At 33.8% G+C, this 16,391-nt stretch overlaps 2 protein-coding genes across 3 annotated transcripts; both read right to left on the reverse strand.

Moving 5' to 3' along the window:
* Positions 1–1,232, reverse strand: LOC101493205 (uncharacterized; the record flags this gene model as incomplete). Its single annotated transcript, XM_027333265.2, has 1 exon — positions 1–1,232. A coding segment is annotated over exon 1 (1,047 nt), but the record flags the coding sequence as incomplete, so codon positions are not given.
* A 1,449-nt stretch (positions 1,233–2,681) lies between these two features.
* Positions 2,682–12,004, reverse strand: LOC101493746 (cysteine-rich receptor-like protein kinase 43). 2 transcript variants are annotated; one of them, XM_004498218.4, is made up of 6 exons: positions 11,769–12,004; positions 11,564–11,703; positions 9,918–10,128; positions 8,624–8,858; positions 4,368–4,518; positions 2,682–3,377 (listed from the first exon to the last, which is right to left on the reverse strand). In XM_004498218.4, exons 1-6 carry the CDS (start codon positions 11,821–11,823, stop codon positions 2,958–2,960), a joined length of 1,212 nt encoding a protein of 403 aa, XP_004498275.1. In that variant the 5' UTR covers positions 11,824–12,004; the 3' UTR covers positions 2,682–2,957. The 2 variants fall into 2 exon arrangements, with proteins under 2 accessions (XP_004498275.1, XP_012570588.1); XM_012715134.3 differs by lacking the exons at positions 11,564–11,703; positions 11,769–12,004 and adding an exon at positions 10,699–11,142.
* Between the last annotated feature and the right edge of the window lie 4,387 nt (positions 12,005–16,391).

Here is a 16,391-nt window from a genome sequence, read left to right on the forward strand (position 1 = left end):
CCCATCTTTCCCAACTCTTCCCCTTTCACTATCCGAACCATCCTCAACCAAACTCGTCTTGAACCTGAAAACATCATCAACAACACAATTCCTAAACAAACCAACGTCAGAAGCACCGGACACCATGTGATAACCACGTGACCTAAGATCATGTGGACCATCAAACGGCATCGCAAAACCCGCAAGAAAAACGTCGTCGTTTTCACTCTTCCTCTTCAAAACCTTCCTCTCCGCTTCCCTCAACGTCTCCCTAACATTCTTATTCCCCGGGTCCCACAAATACCCCATACTAGCGCTAAGATCCAACGGTCCGATTTGGATACAGTCAACACCATCAACGGCTACGATCTCGTCGATATTTTTCACTCCTTGTTCGGATTCCACCTGGCACATTATTAAAAGCTCGTCGAGGTAGTTATTTAAGTAACCTTCGTCGAATCCGTATTTGGAAGCCCGAACTATTGGATGGGCCGATCCACGAAGCCCAGATGGTGGGAAACGGCAATAAGAAACGGCTTCTGATGCGGAATTACCGGACTCTATCATAGGGAACATGATTCCTTGTGGGCCTAGATCTAGGGCTTTTTTGGCCCAGGCTGATGTGGTTTCGGGGACGCGGAGGATGGCTGGTGTTCCCGAAGCTGCGAGCGCGTGGAGACACGGGAGAGTTTCGGAGATGCCGCCGTGGCCGTGTTCCATGTCGATGACGACGAAGTCGTAGCCGGAGAGACCAGCGATTTCGGCTAGAGTTGGGGAGAAGGTGAGGAGGAAGAGGCCGTAGAGGGTTTCGCCGGAGCGGAGACGGGATTTGAGGTTGCGGTGAGAGGGGGAGGTGGTGGTGATGGAGGTGGTTGTGTCGTCGGAGAAGGATGATTTGAGAATGGGTGGGGTGTTGTTGAGTGTGGAGGAATGGGTTATGGAGAAAGAGAAGTTGAAATTGAGATTGGAAGGGATGAGAAAGTTGGATTTAGTGGAAGTTGAAGAGAGGAATGTGATTGTTGGTTTTGGTGGTGTGAGAGTGAAGAAGGTGGTGGTAGAGGTACCCATTTTTGTTTCTGGGTTTGTTCTTCTTGTTCTTGAAGAAGAAGAACTCAGTGTAGTGGAGTGAGGTTTTGGTGATTAATTTTGCATTTATTTCTGTATTCTTATTTGTTATTTGTTTTATTGTGTTTAGATTATGTTTGTTTAATTCATGCAGCTGAGCTGGTTATTTCCCGTAGATAAAAATGTCACATGCACATGCTATATGCTACATTAAGTTGGCCAAGGCTAGATTCACCACACTTAAATGATCCATCTACCACTTTCTTTTTTGTACCTTTATTTTTATTTTAACTGAATTACTATTTTAGTTTCACTTTACGGGATTAGTTTCACATTTAAAGATATGGGAATCTAGTCATTTTATTTCTTGATTTTCAAGATTTTTATCTCATATTCACATTTGAGTTCAATTTTATTAACATGGGATCTTAACTAATGACATGTCAATGTTATTTCAATTAACATTTTATCATTGTCAATGTCAGGATTTGTTCACGTGCCATACTAATTGATCACTTTGAATAATATTTTGGTTTAATTGTATTTTTTTTATTAATTTATAAAATTAATTCTTCTATTTTTAAATTTAATCATTTTTTTCTTTATATTTTTTTAGTTAAAAAAATAATTTGATATATTTTAAATAATATGACATACGATCTTATGATTTATAATCGTCTAAATGTATTAATTAATTACAAAATTATATTATTTTTGAAAATAAAGTTTTTAAATAATTTTATTGTAATTATTAAAAATTAATTATTCAACACATCATATCATGTGACACATAATTTAAAATATACCTGTGACTATTTTTGGTTAAAAAATCGAATAAATTTTTTAAAATTATTAAATTTTAAAATATCAAATTTATGAATAAAAATAGAGAAATTAAAATTACAATTAAACATAAAATGACATATCAATGTCAAGACCGAACTCTAAAAATTCTAAAGTAAATATTATCTTTTTAAATAAAATAAAAAATTACACAATTTATATAAAAATAAAGTTGTGTGTGTATATATGTTCAAACATGTGCCGTGGAGATATAATATTAACAAAGTGACTGAGGTGAAAACTACAATTAAATTAATTTTTGTTACTTTAAAATTTTGAGATCTAAACCTATTTTAGATTTATAGGTCTTTGGACCGACCTAGATAATGCTGATTTCGAAGGAAAAAAATATGATAGATATTCATTCAACTTCATATTTGTTCATTTTTATTGTATTATAATTTCTGATATTGTATTTGGGGCGGATGAGTACACAACTAGGTAGTAGTAAAAAATTGATACAAGCTTCGCCTGGGACCACGCCACAACAAGTGTACACGGTAATTTGTTGCTACCAAATTTTCTTCACAAGGATCTGAATTTTTTTTTATGAGAATGAAATTAAAATTAATAATAAGTTAGAGGAATCTTACGGTTAACAAGGAGCAAAGAGTCTAATTGAGCACAGGAAAGCTCTAACAATTTCAAAGTTAATGAGCTATTAGTATATCCCAAAAATACAATAAGTCAATACATTTATTGGTGTTATAATTGACAAGTTCCAAAGTTGTTTGCCAAGTAAATGAATCCTGAAACAGGTTTTGTACGCAACCAATATAAAAACAGTAAGTAAATACTAGTAATGACAAAGATCATAAATAAGACAGGCAACATTGGACTTAGAATGTCTAGGTCCAAGATTCAAACATCTGCTACTAACTTTACAAGAAACCTCTATAAAAAAAACAACACAGTGATCATTTTGTAATCTCACTAATGTTCCTATGTGTTTACAAACTTAATACAAACTCACATATACAAAAACAATATTATGATACAATGAGAATAACAAAAGAATAATAACTAGCCTCAAATCGTTCCAACAAGAGAAGAGAATGACGAAATGATGATCAAGGTAGCATTGGACGTTTCCCTCGCAAGTCTACTTGTGCAGAAGCAGAGCTTGTAGAATTGGTAGAAGTAGTAATATTAGTAGTATTAGTGTCAAAATTGCTTGAATCAATGTGTGAAGCAGATGAATCATTATCATCATCAGTAGTAGTAGTAGTAATAAAAGGGGTGCGAGTCCGAGGTAATATTCTTCTGTATCTGGAACCAGGTACTCCTGGTCTGGTTGGTTCTTCCATGTGACTTGGTGGCTTCTTAGATAACATCAACACCACACGCCCCATCGTTGGACGAAGCTGTGGATCTCCTTGCACACACAGCAAACTCACTCGTATGCACGTTTCCACTTGCTCGTCCACCGAAGATGCCATCGTTGGGTCCACCATTTCTAACCACTTCCCTTTCTTGTATAGCCTGTATGCCTGTTATAGTTCATATTCCAAAATTTAGAGCACATTTAAGGTTCTCTCTCTTAAATGATCAATTTTCATATGCATAAATCAAGCATCGAGTTCATGATCATAGACATAAGACACTCGAATTACTAACCAAGTAGTTGGACTTAAGTGTTTAATAAACATTAGTTAATGATGAATCGTTTTGAGAGAATCGAGTTTGACATGCAAATCCAAACTGAAATAAATTTTAACTAGACTTTACTTATCTAGTAGCCAAAGAATTACCAAGACCCTTTTCCTTAAGAATCCAGTTTGACATACAAATCCAAACTGAAGCAAATTTTAACTAGACTTTACTTATCTAGTAGCCAAAGAATTACCAAGACCCTTTTCCTTAAGAATCCAGTTTGACATACAAATCCAAACTGAAGCAAATTTTAACTAGACTTTACTTATCTAGTAGCCAAAGAATTACCAAGACCCTTTTCCTTAAGAATCCAGTTTGACATACAAATCCAAACTGAAGCAAATTTTAACTAGACTTTACTTATCTAGTAGCCAAAGAATTACCAAGACCCTTTTCCTTAAGAACCAGAGAGTTAAGACGACATTTGATTTATTTACCACCAAGACTACATCCCTTTAGTGGTATGGCATTTTTGTTGCTAGTACAGTTTTTTTGTGGCTAATTTGGAGTTTAGAGGCAAATCTAAACTGTATTTAAATAGTTTGTTGTAAAGAATTATATTTAATTTAAATACACCAATAACACTGACAATGACAATTAATCAATTTCAACACATTTTTTTCCCTTTTAAAATATGGAGGTAGGCATCAGGCATGACTAGTAGTCAAGTTGGCCTTGTCATCATGTTTGTGGAAAAATACCTTAGGCTTATAGCGTACCAAACACACCAATGACAATGCCAATAATTAATTGAACAAATAAAACTGGTTTCTTAATTTAAAGCATAAAAAATGTAAAAAAATGAAGCAGTTGTAATACAATTTTACCCAATTAAGGAGATTGTCTCCGTTGAAGGCTGAATCAGAGGAGGAGTTCCGATGGCCGGTGATCAACTCCAACACCAAAACTCCATAGCTATACACGTCTGCCTTCACAGATAGATGCCCATGCATCAAGTACTCTGGCGCCATGTATCCACTGCATATTATTAACTTTTTATTATTATTATTTGAAAAAACTATCTGGTACAACTTCAAACATACTACAAATAAAAAAACACTCATAATAAATAAGTGTTAAATTTTTTATTTTTAAATTTTATAATTTAACGGGTGTTTTTAAAACACTAGCCAAAAACCTATTTTCATAAATGAAATTATCAAAATCCAATTTAAGGTACTAGTTGACAAAGACTTATGATATAATTATCAAACTACATAATTTTTAAGCAGCACATTTTTGCTTGAGTTGCGGGGGACCTATAGGTGCAATGTTGGTTTTTGTAATGCTTTTTTTCTATTTGATCTCGGTTGTACTTTTTTAAACCAAAGGTATCTTTGCACATAACTACGGAAATTAATCTTCGAACTAACTGAAATCTATTTAAGATGCTTTTTAAAATAAAATATTTACTTAAGCGGTTGACCTCTCCCAATATATATTTTTTCATATACATCGGTCATAGGTCAAAAATCCGACCAAATGGTTAAGGAACCCAAGTTGTTCATACTATACTGGTTGTATATGTACTTGTTTTACTATTCTAGGCACATCTTATGTTTGAAATATGATGTGATCATATATACTTTTTGGCTTCTTTAAAAAAAAATCTCAAATTTTCATTGTTAAACTCCACTTCTACGGAGAACTATAACAAAGTATTTTTTTTATCAATCAACAAAATTTTCATGGATTTTTTGTCAAAAACAAAACTTTCTGGGACGTATTTGAAATATACACCACTTGAAAAATATTTGGCAAACGTAACACGTTTAGTTAACTACTCCTATTGATTATTCATAGATGCATCACACGTTTTGTGTTTTATAGATGGGTTGACATTGACTTTTAAAAAAAAATGACATTTTAGTCCCTCACAAAAAACACACGGAATAGATATAGTATCTGACAAAAATATGACCTTTCTTAATCCCATAATAAAAATAAATTGGGACAATTTAGTTCCCGAACCACATTTTGTTATTGAACCGTATGGAAGCTCATGACGTGTAACGTTAAATCATTAATGGCGCCTGTGAATTTCCTATGTTGTCTTTAACAAAAACATAAGAGGACAATTTCTAGCTATGAAAAAGAATGGCTGACATCTGACACAACGACGGTTTTCCAACAATTTTCATCTGAGGTATTCCCACTGCCATTTTCATTTTTCTTTCCATGTTTTCGTTTCTAAACTGTGGTTTTCTTCCTTTCCGCGATATTTTTGTTTCTTTTTTGTGGACCATTTTATGACATGTGAATTGTCACAGAATCGAGTCACGATTCAAAAATGAATAAAAGAAACCGATTAAAAAAAATAAAATTTGACAGAAGAACTAATGTGTCCCAATTTATTTTTATCAGGAATCAGAGACTAACTGATAGAACACTGCAAATTAAGAGGAATGATGGCCCAAAGAGTGGGCCTCACTCACCCAAGTCACACACATTTAGTTTCTAAAACGATGGATAGAGGGAATAAAAGCTAGTTAATAATGTCACATATTTTATGTTATAAGAATGAGGGAATAGGAAGAGGGAAAGGTATTCAGAAAATATTCTAAGAAATAATTAGGGAAATTTTTTCTCTGATTAGGAGCAATTTTGCTCTAGTTTAGTTGTTCTTAGAACTCTGGTTTAGTTCATTTTCTGCATTTTCAGATTTTCAGCATTGTAAGAGCTTCAGAGCTCATCAATTCTAGTCAATAAAATTTTGGTTTCTATCATTGGTCCGACCTGCCGGATAGATATAGAAGCTAGCGAAACCGAATGCCACCGAAAATGTATGACAAAGTTGAGGCTTTGGAGATAAGAATGGCTGAGATGGAAGGTTTAGTGCGTCAAACCTTAGATGAATTTTGTCATGCTATTTTGACAGAGTTTGCAAAACTATTGAATCGGCCTACACTTGGGGTGTCGCAGACAACCGAGGAGCCAATTACGGAATACAAGATTGCAGTGAAGAAGGTGGAGCTTTCGTCATTTGATGGTGACGATCCAATGGGGTGGATCACGCGAGCAAAGACATATTTTAAGGTACATGAAATATATGAAGAAGTGAAGGTTCGTTTGGCGAAAATTAGCGTGGAGGGAGCAACCATTCATTGGTTTAATCTTCTATGTGAAACGGAGGATGACCTCACATGGTTAAAGTTGAAGGAAGCGTTGATTGAGAGATATGGAGGAAGAAAGAGCGATAATCCATTTGAAGAATTGAAAGATCTTCAACAAACTGGAGATGTGGAAGAGTACATTTCATATTTCGAATAAATCTCATCCCAGGTTATGCATCTCCCCGAAGAACAATACCTTGGGTATTTTTTGGGTCGCCTCCAACCAGGCTTGTGATGTTGAAATAGAGTTACGGGGCGTGTTGAATTACAGAGGAAGCGGATGTGGAGGTCGTTCGCGAAACTGGAAAGGGGGAAGAGAAGGAAGTAATGGGCTTACTAATAGAAACGGGTCCAGACTGGGTTTTTTTTCCAGGCCCAAACAAAGGAAATGTGAGTTCTGGGCCAAGTGGGGGAACCCAATCCAGAAATACTCTAACTGGGTCAAATCCTAACCCGAATTGAGCATGCAAGGAGCCAACCTGAATCAGAACCAAACACGAACAAATGGCAATGAGGAGCGATGGAGGAGCCACGAAAATCGCAATCGGGGAACAAAGCATCTTCCATATTCTGAATTAATGGATCGTAAGGCGTGAGGCCTCTGTTTTCAATGTGGGGAAAGGTTCCATCCTCTTCATCAGTGTGCTGAAAAATAGTTGCGTTTGGTGATTTTGGGAGATGATGAAGTGACAGACAACGCCGATGAAGTCCTAGCTATCGAACTGAAGGAAGGGGAAGAAGATGTTGCAGTAAGATGCAACTCCACGATGCTGTTCAGAATAGCAGAGGAAGGTAGAGCTCGAAATTTGTTCCCTTTTCCCCTACATTTGGAAGGTACCGTGAAGGGCATACCGGTCACGATGATGGTGGACATTGGTGCTACTCATAATTTTGTGACTCCTCAAATGGCTGCAGTTCTGCAGCTTCCAGTAGAACAGATCCCAGTTACGAACGCAAAATTTGGAAACGGTTCCCGTGTGGCCATAATAGAGAAGTGTGGAAAGTTTGACATTCAAATTGAAAGGTTCCAGACCACTGCTGAAGCTTACATAGTGGAATTACAAGGTGAGGACATGATTTTGGGAGTGGCTTGGCTGCATAAGTTAGGCAAGGTGTTATTTGATTGGGAAGAAATGGTAATTTGCTTGGACTGGAAAGGGAAAGTTGTGAAGCTGCAGTGTCAGAATTGGAGAATCAGTCAGGAAAAAGAGCTTAATGTTGTTACCACGAATATACTAAGGCCAAGAAAAATCATAACATGGGAAGGGAATAAGGAAACCATCAGCTGGGAACCTAGAAGTCTGCTACAGAATCAATGTCTTAATGTTAGCCTTGAGGACAAGGCTCATTTTGAAGCGGGTGGCAACGATAGAACCTTGCAAATTAAGAGGAATGAGGACCCAAAGAGTGGACCCCACTCACCAAAGTCACACGCATTTAGTTTCTAAAATGATGGATGAAGGGAATAAAAGCTAGTTAATAATGTCTCTTATTCTACTGATATTCCATTAAAGGAATGAGGGAATGGGAAGTGGAAAAGGCATTTAGTTTCAAGAAGGATGAATGAAAAGAATAAAAGCTAGTTAATAATGTCACATATTTTATGTTATAATAATGAGGGAATAAGAAGAGGGAAAGGTATTCATAAAATATTCTAAGAAATAATTAGGAGAATTTTTTCTCTGGTTATGAGCAATTTTGCTCTAGTTTAGGAGTTCTTAGAACTCTGGGTTAGTTCTTTTTCTACATTTTCAGATGTCCATCATTGTAAGAGCTTCAAAGCTCGTCAATTCTAGTCAATAAAATTCTGGTTTCTATCACTAACCTATTCCTTATGTTTTTTGTGATGGACCAAAATGTCCCTTCACTTTTTTTTTAATCCAGTTGACATTGACTTATATGGACTATAATGAACATAAATAAATGTAATATGTTGAAAAATTGAAAGATTAAAGAGAAGTGTAATTTACTGTGTTCCAGCCACACGTGTATTGACATGGGTTTCATCTTCCGGGAAGAGACGAGCCAAGCCAAAGTCAGCAATCTTAGGGACCCATTTTTCGTCGAGTAAAATGTTGGCTGCTTTTATGTCACGATGGATTATGCAATTGTGAGAGTCTTCATGAAGATAAAGTAATCCCCTTGCTACTCCATTGATTATGTCAAGTCTACGTTTCCAATCTAGCTCTTCTCTCTTGTTTGATCCTACATGAGTTAATTTCCACACAATCATGTTTAGTAATTGTGGTTTTATATTTTTCAATTGTAAAAATGTCGCATGACCAGTTACAAAGTCACATGACTTTTTGTTTTAATCTTAACCATTCATGACTTAATCAATGAATAAGATTTAGTTCTCTCGTTTTCTCATTTTAAATCCTCTTATTTGATATGTTTCCTCTCTCTATATATATATATATATATTTTGGAATAATAGGCTTAATGAATAAAGAAGCTTAAGATAGTTCCCAGACTTACGATTATACAACAAAAATTTGAGGAAAACATATTGGTTTTTCCTTTTATGTCAAACCGGCGTCAATCAAACCATCATATCAACTATGAAAATGTCGGTCATGGTTGAAATTTAGAACAAGTTCAATTACCGGTGTATGTGGCCCACATGAATCAAAGCTAGCTAAGAGCGTTTCTAGTAATCCAATTACATGCCACCATAAATCTTTTAACACTTTAGTATGTTGCTATTTCAAAACTAGGGAAAAGTAAGCTCAATGTTCACACCAGATAATTTCTTTGGTTTTAAAATAGTACCTTATTTTTATTAAAAAAATATTAAATACTTATATAGCAACCTGTGAAAATGATCCTTTATATGTTCCCAAAGACACTTAATTTGGAGTAAAAGTGTATATGTTCTTTAACGGTATTTTGATACTATGTGAGAGCAAGTTCTACGGTAGAGAACTTTAATAAGTGGTCTACGGTGAATTAGTATTTCAAAATCATCTAAATTTCTAACAACTATCATCGACGCTCTTCAAAAATAGAAATTTACAATTTTTCTCGTTCTTATAGCTGAGACAATGACCTAACGGTATCAGTTCAACAAAACAAGAAAAAATGAATGAATTGAGTATTGAGAGAAGTATATTCATTTTTTCTTGTATTAGTAGAACCGACACTAATCAAGTCTTTGTGTCAATCCATGGTAAACCACCTATCAAAATGGTGTAGAGTAGAATTTGTTTTTATGTGATCTTATTCAACAAAAAGAATCAAGAATATTTGGAAAGAAAAACTCACTGAATAGAAACTTGTCAAGGCTCTCACGAGGGACATACTCATACACAAGAAGCTTCTCTCTGCCATGGATACAATAACCAAACAAATTCACCACATTACGGTGCTGCACACGAGTCAACAACTTTGCCTCCGTCACAAACTGTGTCTTCCCTTGATTTGAACCACGTGACAACTTCTTCACTGCTATCTCTCTCCCATCGTTCAATTTACCCTTCAACCAAAAACAGACAAATCAAAACAAAATATTGCCACAATTAGAATATAGAATACAATAGGTGTTTGCTTTTATGGATCTAAAGTTGCAAATTGATGTCTGCAATTATAAATATCTAGCAAGCTAGCATTGGTTTAATTTGATGGTTTCTTATTCACAGTTTTCCTTAAAAATCATTATATGTAACTAATTGCAATTGAAAAGGTTGTTTGAGCCAATTAAATACTTTGTAATATCTATCTTCTATTTTTTTTTATAAATAGTATAGGCAAAATTACTCACTAAGTCCCTTATGATTTTTTACACAATCTATTACACTTTCGTTAAAAAACCCCAGAAAGTTCATCTTCGTCTTAAAAAAAACTCAATTATTAATCAAATCCATAACTCAAGTTTTCAAAGAAATCCATACTTTCATCTCCAACAACGATAACATCAACATCAAATCCCCCAAATAAAAATACTAAGATCTGGGTTTGATGTTGTTGAAAAAACAACATTAAACCTTGCGGTTCAATTAACAAATTTCAATAACTTAAATATGGTTTGGTTAGCTATTTTGCACACCATAGCTACTTTTCAACCCTTCAATATAGAACCACCACAATGTTCCAAAGTACAGCATTTGATGATTCACTAAAATCTCAACACTTGAAACCAGGTTGAAAACATATCTTGACGAATTGAAACAACACACAAAATACTGAAAAACTACCAAGGAAAAAGGGTAACTAAAAAGGTTGTAGAGATGAACATAAAGGGTTAAAAACAAGAGGGTGACAATTGAAAATTTCAAAGGAGACAAAAAGGCTTAAATACAATTTTGATCCTCCTATTTATGCAAAATTAACTTTTAGTCTCCTATTTCTAAAATCGGGTTTTGGATCCCTGGAATTTTGTTGGTCCTCCTCCATTTTCTATTGTGTGGCGAGCTCAATAACGACGAGGAAATGATGTGGCACAACTGAATTGGATAAATAAAATTCCCAAATTTTACACATGAATCCCCAAATATTCATTTTGCTGAGTTATATTATTTGAGGATTTGATGTTATTGGATATGAAAATATGGGTTCTACGAAGATTTGAGTTATAAATTTGATAAAGATTTGGGTTTCTAGGTTTTTTTAAATGATTACGTAAAAAATAATTATAACATAACATTGTTAACATTTTTATATAGTACTAGTAAAAGACTAAATCAGGAGAAAATAAACTACCGAATTAAATCATTACTTGAAATTAAGTTAACTGTATGCAGAATTTCACATTTCTATTTCTAGTAATTTTGTACACCCACTGCACTTAGGTCCTCGTCGGATAAACAACTTATTTAACAGCTTATACCATAAGCTCTTATAACATAAGCACTAAGTTATTTTTACAACAAGATGAAAGAAAGTAAAAAGTGGTTGATTTATTTATAATTTACCTTGAAGACAGGCCCAAAGCCTCCTTCTCCAAGTTTGTTAACCGCATGAAAGTTGTTGGTAGCAGCAACCAATGTTTCGTAGGAAAATGTCCTCCGCTCCTGTGTAGCCATGTTTTGTATGTCATCTTCACTCTTTTCCTCTAATCAAACACCACACAATTATTAAACAAAACAAAAAAGGAATTTGAAGGTTTTGTTGATTTACCTCTTGTGATAAAGGGTTTTAGAAGTTTGTGAAAGAAATGGTTGGGTTTGCTCATTGCGCTTTATGGTTCTCCCAAAACGAGCCCATGAAACCACAAAGATGAAAGTGGAAAAGACTTGGAATTGAAAAAGATTGAGAATTTCAACGAAGGAGACATTGTAAAAAAGATGAATAAGTGTAGCAGTAATTGAGACTTGTTGGCCTATTTCATGTTTGACCTTTCTTGCCTCAGTCTTGACTTTTTCACACCATTTCTAATTTCTTTTCACTTTTTTTAACTTAAATCAAATTTCATGTTGGTCGTTCATTTCTAACTCAATTCACATATATCAAAACTTTATAACGGTGTAAGTTAATTATAATATAATTTATTATTATTTTTAAATAAATAAAATAATAATCAAATTTTATGTTTATACTGTCAAAATTATTTTTCAACTTTAAAATTTTATCTATTTGTATTTTTTATGATATTTAATCTTTAATAGAGTTTTATTATGTTCACCAACTAGGTAATATATAGTAAAAATAGTCAAATCTAAAACTATTGAACAATTCAAATTTGAATTTGAATATTTGTTTGAAAATATATTTAGTGTCTAGTGTTTCTCGAATAATATTATTTCTAATAGATGAAATTTATAAATATATTTGAATTTAATGAACATGTGTTGTTAACGTAACTTACAGTCAATACTGTCATTGATTGTGTAGTTATTTTGTGGTAACAATTACAATTATTGAATTGAGATGATAATATAAATAATTGTTATTAATTATCTGTATAAAATTGATTTACATTGCATAATTATTTTTCTCTATAAATTTATTGTTTAAATAAAACATACCATTTTTCATAACAAAAATATTCAATTCATACTAGAAACAACAATGTCAATTTGAAAGAATCGAAATATTAGTGAACCTTTTTTAATATCAAAATTAGTGAACTAATAACAATTGGTGCCCCTTGTTTGGGTGGGGTTAAGCTTGTTAACAATATGAATCATTTGGGAAGAGTAACAAGAAAAGAGGTCAGGGTTCCAATTCAAATTGCAAGAATGCATAAGGAAAGTATAAATACTAGCTTATAAAAAAGAGTATAAATACTAAAAATTTACAAGACTAGACTATCCTTCATATATCATAAAAGTCCAATAATATATAAGTCCAATAAATTATTATCTAATGAAACTTAATATTAGTGTCCAAAGATTCGAACAATGTTAGATATGATGGACTCAATTGGGATGCTACAAGAGAGTGAAATTGTGATTTCTCTAAATTATGGGTTGTTGCAATGCTTATGTGGGAGAGTTGTGGCGTTCTAGAAAAGTTGGAAGGGATTCATGTTAGGGGATTAAGAGGGTGAAGCTTCATGTGGGATTCGAGTGAACTGATTAACATACTCCCCTTAACTCAGAGTATTTGATAAAAAAAAAAGTATGATCTCTTTGGCTTTGTTTGAAGCCTAGACCCACCATGATTTTAGCAAACCTCCCAGACCACGCTTGTGGCGATTGTTTAAGTCTATATAGAGCTTTATTTAACTTACAAACGGTATTGGCAGCAATATGCTCACTATATCCGAGAGTAAGTCCATATAAATCTCTTCTTCTAGATCTCTATGGAGGAAGATATTTTTTATATCAAATTGGTGCAAGTTCCAACTGTAATTAGTTGCTAGAGATAATATCACTCGAACGATATTCATTTTTGCAACCAGAGCAAATGTTTTCAAATAATCCACTCCATATGTTTGAGTAAATTCCTTAGCTACCAATCTTGTCTTGTACCTCTCAATAGACCCATCAACCTTGTACTTTACAGTGTATACCCAATTGCATGCTACATGTTTCTTTCCATTTGGTAGAGGAACCACATCCCAAGTACCTTTCTTTTCCAATGCTTCCATTTGGTACAGTGGTAGTGTTCAGACTTGTGAGGAGCGATTTATTGGTAGGTGAATTTTTTTCAAAGCATAGGTAGTTGGATAAAGGGTAAAGTGGCTTGTTGATATATGTAGTAGTACTCTTCCTAAGGACAATTGGGATATGAAGGCCATCATAAGTTGGTGGTGTGTCGGATTTTGATTCTAATGCATGGGAAGATTTCATAAATTGGATCAGTAGAGTTTGAAGCATCAAGAGAAGTTACCACGTGTAAAGTCAGATTGAACTCCTGGATGTGAATAGATTCAGGAATGATCATTGTTCTTCTTATATATACTAGATTCTTCCCAATTCTTACATTAGTGTTAGTACAGAAGTGCGCCTAAGAGTGAGGGTGTTTAGAAATTTTCTTGTTTTTAGAGATTTAGTGTTTGATTTTTCTGATTTAAGATAGTGTATGGAAAAGATAAATGGCAGAAAAATAAAGAACACAAAGATATTATCCTGGTTCCCCTTATCACCAAGGGTACATCCAGTCCTCTTGCACACCACAAGAGATTTTCCACTATTGTTAGAATAAGTACAAGTCCCACCCTAGGACCTTTGTTACAAACACCTAACAATCACCCTAAGATAGCACACCACTATCTTAGTTTACAAAACTTGAAGAAAGAACACCACTTTCCTCAATTTACAACACTTGAATGGTTTAGCAATATGAATTTTGACTTAGATCAATATGATATAATAGTTGATGTACAATGATAACAATCCAATATAATTTCAAGTACACTAGAGAACTTTTCTCAATGATATGAAAATGTAAAATCTGTACTTGAAATATAAAAGTGAAACTTTGAATAAATCAAAACATTTTAGAAAGTTTGTTCAAAGTTTGTTCAAGGCTTTGGTTGTAGGATTGGTTCTAGTTTGATCTGACGTTATGGGGTATTTATACTCCATAAACATCTCTTCAGATTCGTGGCCATTGATCCAAGAGGTTTGATGAAAAAATACAATGATCCGGATTCCTCAATTTACAACACTTGAAGAAAGTACACCACTTTCTTCAATTTACAACACTTGAATGGTTTAGCAATATGGATTTTGACTTAGATCAATATGATATAATAGTTGATGTACAATGATAACAATCCAATATAATTTCAAGTACACTAGAGAACTTTTCTCAATGATATGAAAATGTAAAATCTGTACTTGAAATATAAAAGTGAAACTTTGAATAAATCAAAACATTTTAGAAAGTTTGTTCAAGGTTTGGTTGTAGGATTGTGTGTATGATTGGTTCTATTTGATCTGAAGTTATGGTGTATTTATACTCCATAAACATCTCTTCAGATTCGTGGCCATTGATCCAAGAGGTTTGATGAAAAAATACAATGATCCGGAACAATTTCGGAATTGAAAAATTGCATTGTTTCCAGGTGTATTCGACTACAACTTGTGTGTAGTCAAATACATCCTTTTAACGTTCAAAAATATTCAAAAATTACACCTTGTATTCGAATACACATGTGTGTAGTCGAATACAGATTAATGAAAATTTGCCACTGACTTACTTTGTATTCGATTACAGATGGTTGTAGTCGAATACAGATATGGGGATTTTGGCCACTGACTTGTCTTGTAGTCGACTACACATAGTCGTAGTCGAATACAACTTTGAGACTTTTGCTTCTGACTTACTTTGTATTCGAATACAAGATGCTGTATTCGAATACACTTATGCATTTTGTCAAAAACATGTTTTTTAAGACTTTGTTAATGTTGTTTTGACTTTTGAAAATACTTGAAATGCATATGCTAAAATGAAAGGTTCTCATGTGCATTTGAAATATACGAATATTAGATTGCATCATGTACCTTTACATTATAAGACTTCTAGCATATTTGACCATAGTTGTCTTTGATGTTTGACTTCTTTTTGAGCTTGCAACTTGATCACTTTCCTTGGTCTTTGTCTTCATCAAAAACATGTATTTTACAATTAGCATCATCATTTCTATCTTTCTCAGAATCAATTTCAATCTCAAGATGAGTTTGACCAAAGTAACTTTCTTGTTCATGGAAAGTGACATTGCGGGAGAAAAATAATTTTTCGGATGATAGATAATGTAAGTCATGAGCTTCCCTGATCATGTTTTTGATTTAATTCCCAAACATACAGTACATATGAAATATTTGATTGATCTAATGATTTGAATTGAGAAAAATTTCAGGCAAACAAGCAGACACCATACACTTGGAACAAAAGCTTGCAACTCAAGGAATCAACCAAAGTTGGAGGATATGCTTGAGAAAGATGCAAATTTGTGTAGTGTAATTAGGTGTCATAGTAGTTAGTTTAGTAGACTAATCACTATGTTCTCATACTTAAGTCTTTGCCAATGAATATAAATCAATCAACTAATAAGTCAATTGATGAATCAATTGGGCAATCGATTGTCTGACTCAGAACAAGAGTTTTCACTACATGAATCGATTGGGCAATCGATTGGTTAAAAGTTTTTAGTGAAACCTGAGTTATGGGCTTAATCCAATCAATTGGACAATCGATTGGGACATCAATTGAGCAATCGATTTTGCAGATCACAGAAACAACCATTTATTGAATCAATCGATTGACAAATCGATTGTGACAAAGTTTTTAAATCAGGAATGAGTTTTGTGATCCAACAAATCGATTCGGACATCAATTGAATTAGATTTC

This window comes from Cicer arietinum, chromosome 4, assembly GCF_000331145.2.
Source record: "Cicer arietinum cultivar CDC Frontier isolate Library 1 chromosome 4, Cicar.CDCFrontier_v2.0, whole genome shotgun sequence".
Lineage (NCBI taxonomy): Eukaryota > Viridiplantae > Streptophyta > Magnoliopsida > Fabales > Fabaceae > Cicer > Cicer arietinum.

What these genes read in the sequence shown, in the direction of transcription:
- LOC101493746 (XM_004498218.4), bottom strand. Translation starts at nt 11,823, where the DNA reads ATGAGCAAACCCAACCATTTCTTTCACAAACTTCTAAAACCCTTTATC. An exon ending in AAAACCCTTTATCACAAGAG is followed by an intron (nt 11,704 to 11,768) that starts GTAAATCAACAA and finishes GTGTTTGATTAG; the next exon opens with AGGAAAAGAGTGAAGATGAC. An exon ending in CCTTGACAAGTTTCTATTCA is followed by an intron (nt 8,859 to 9,917) that starts GTGAGTTTTTCT and finishes TAACTCATGTAG; the next exon opens with GATCAAACAAGAGAGAAGAG.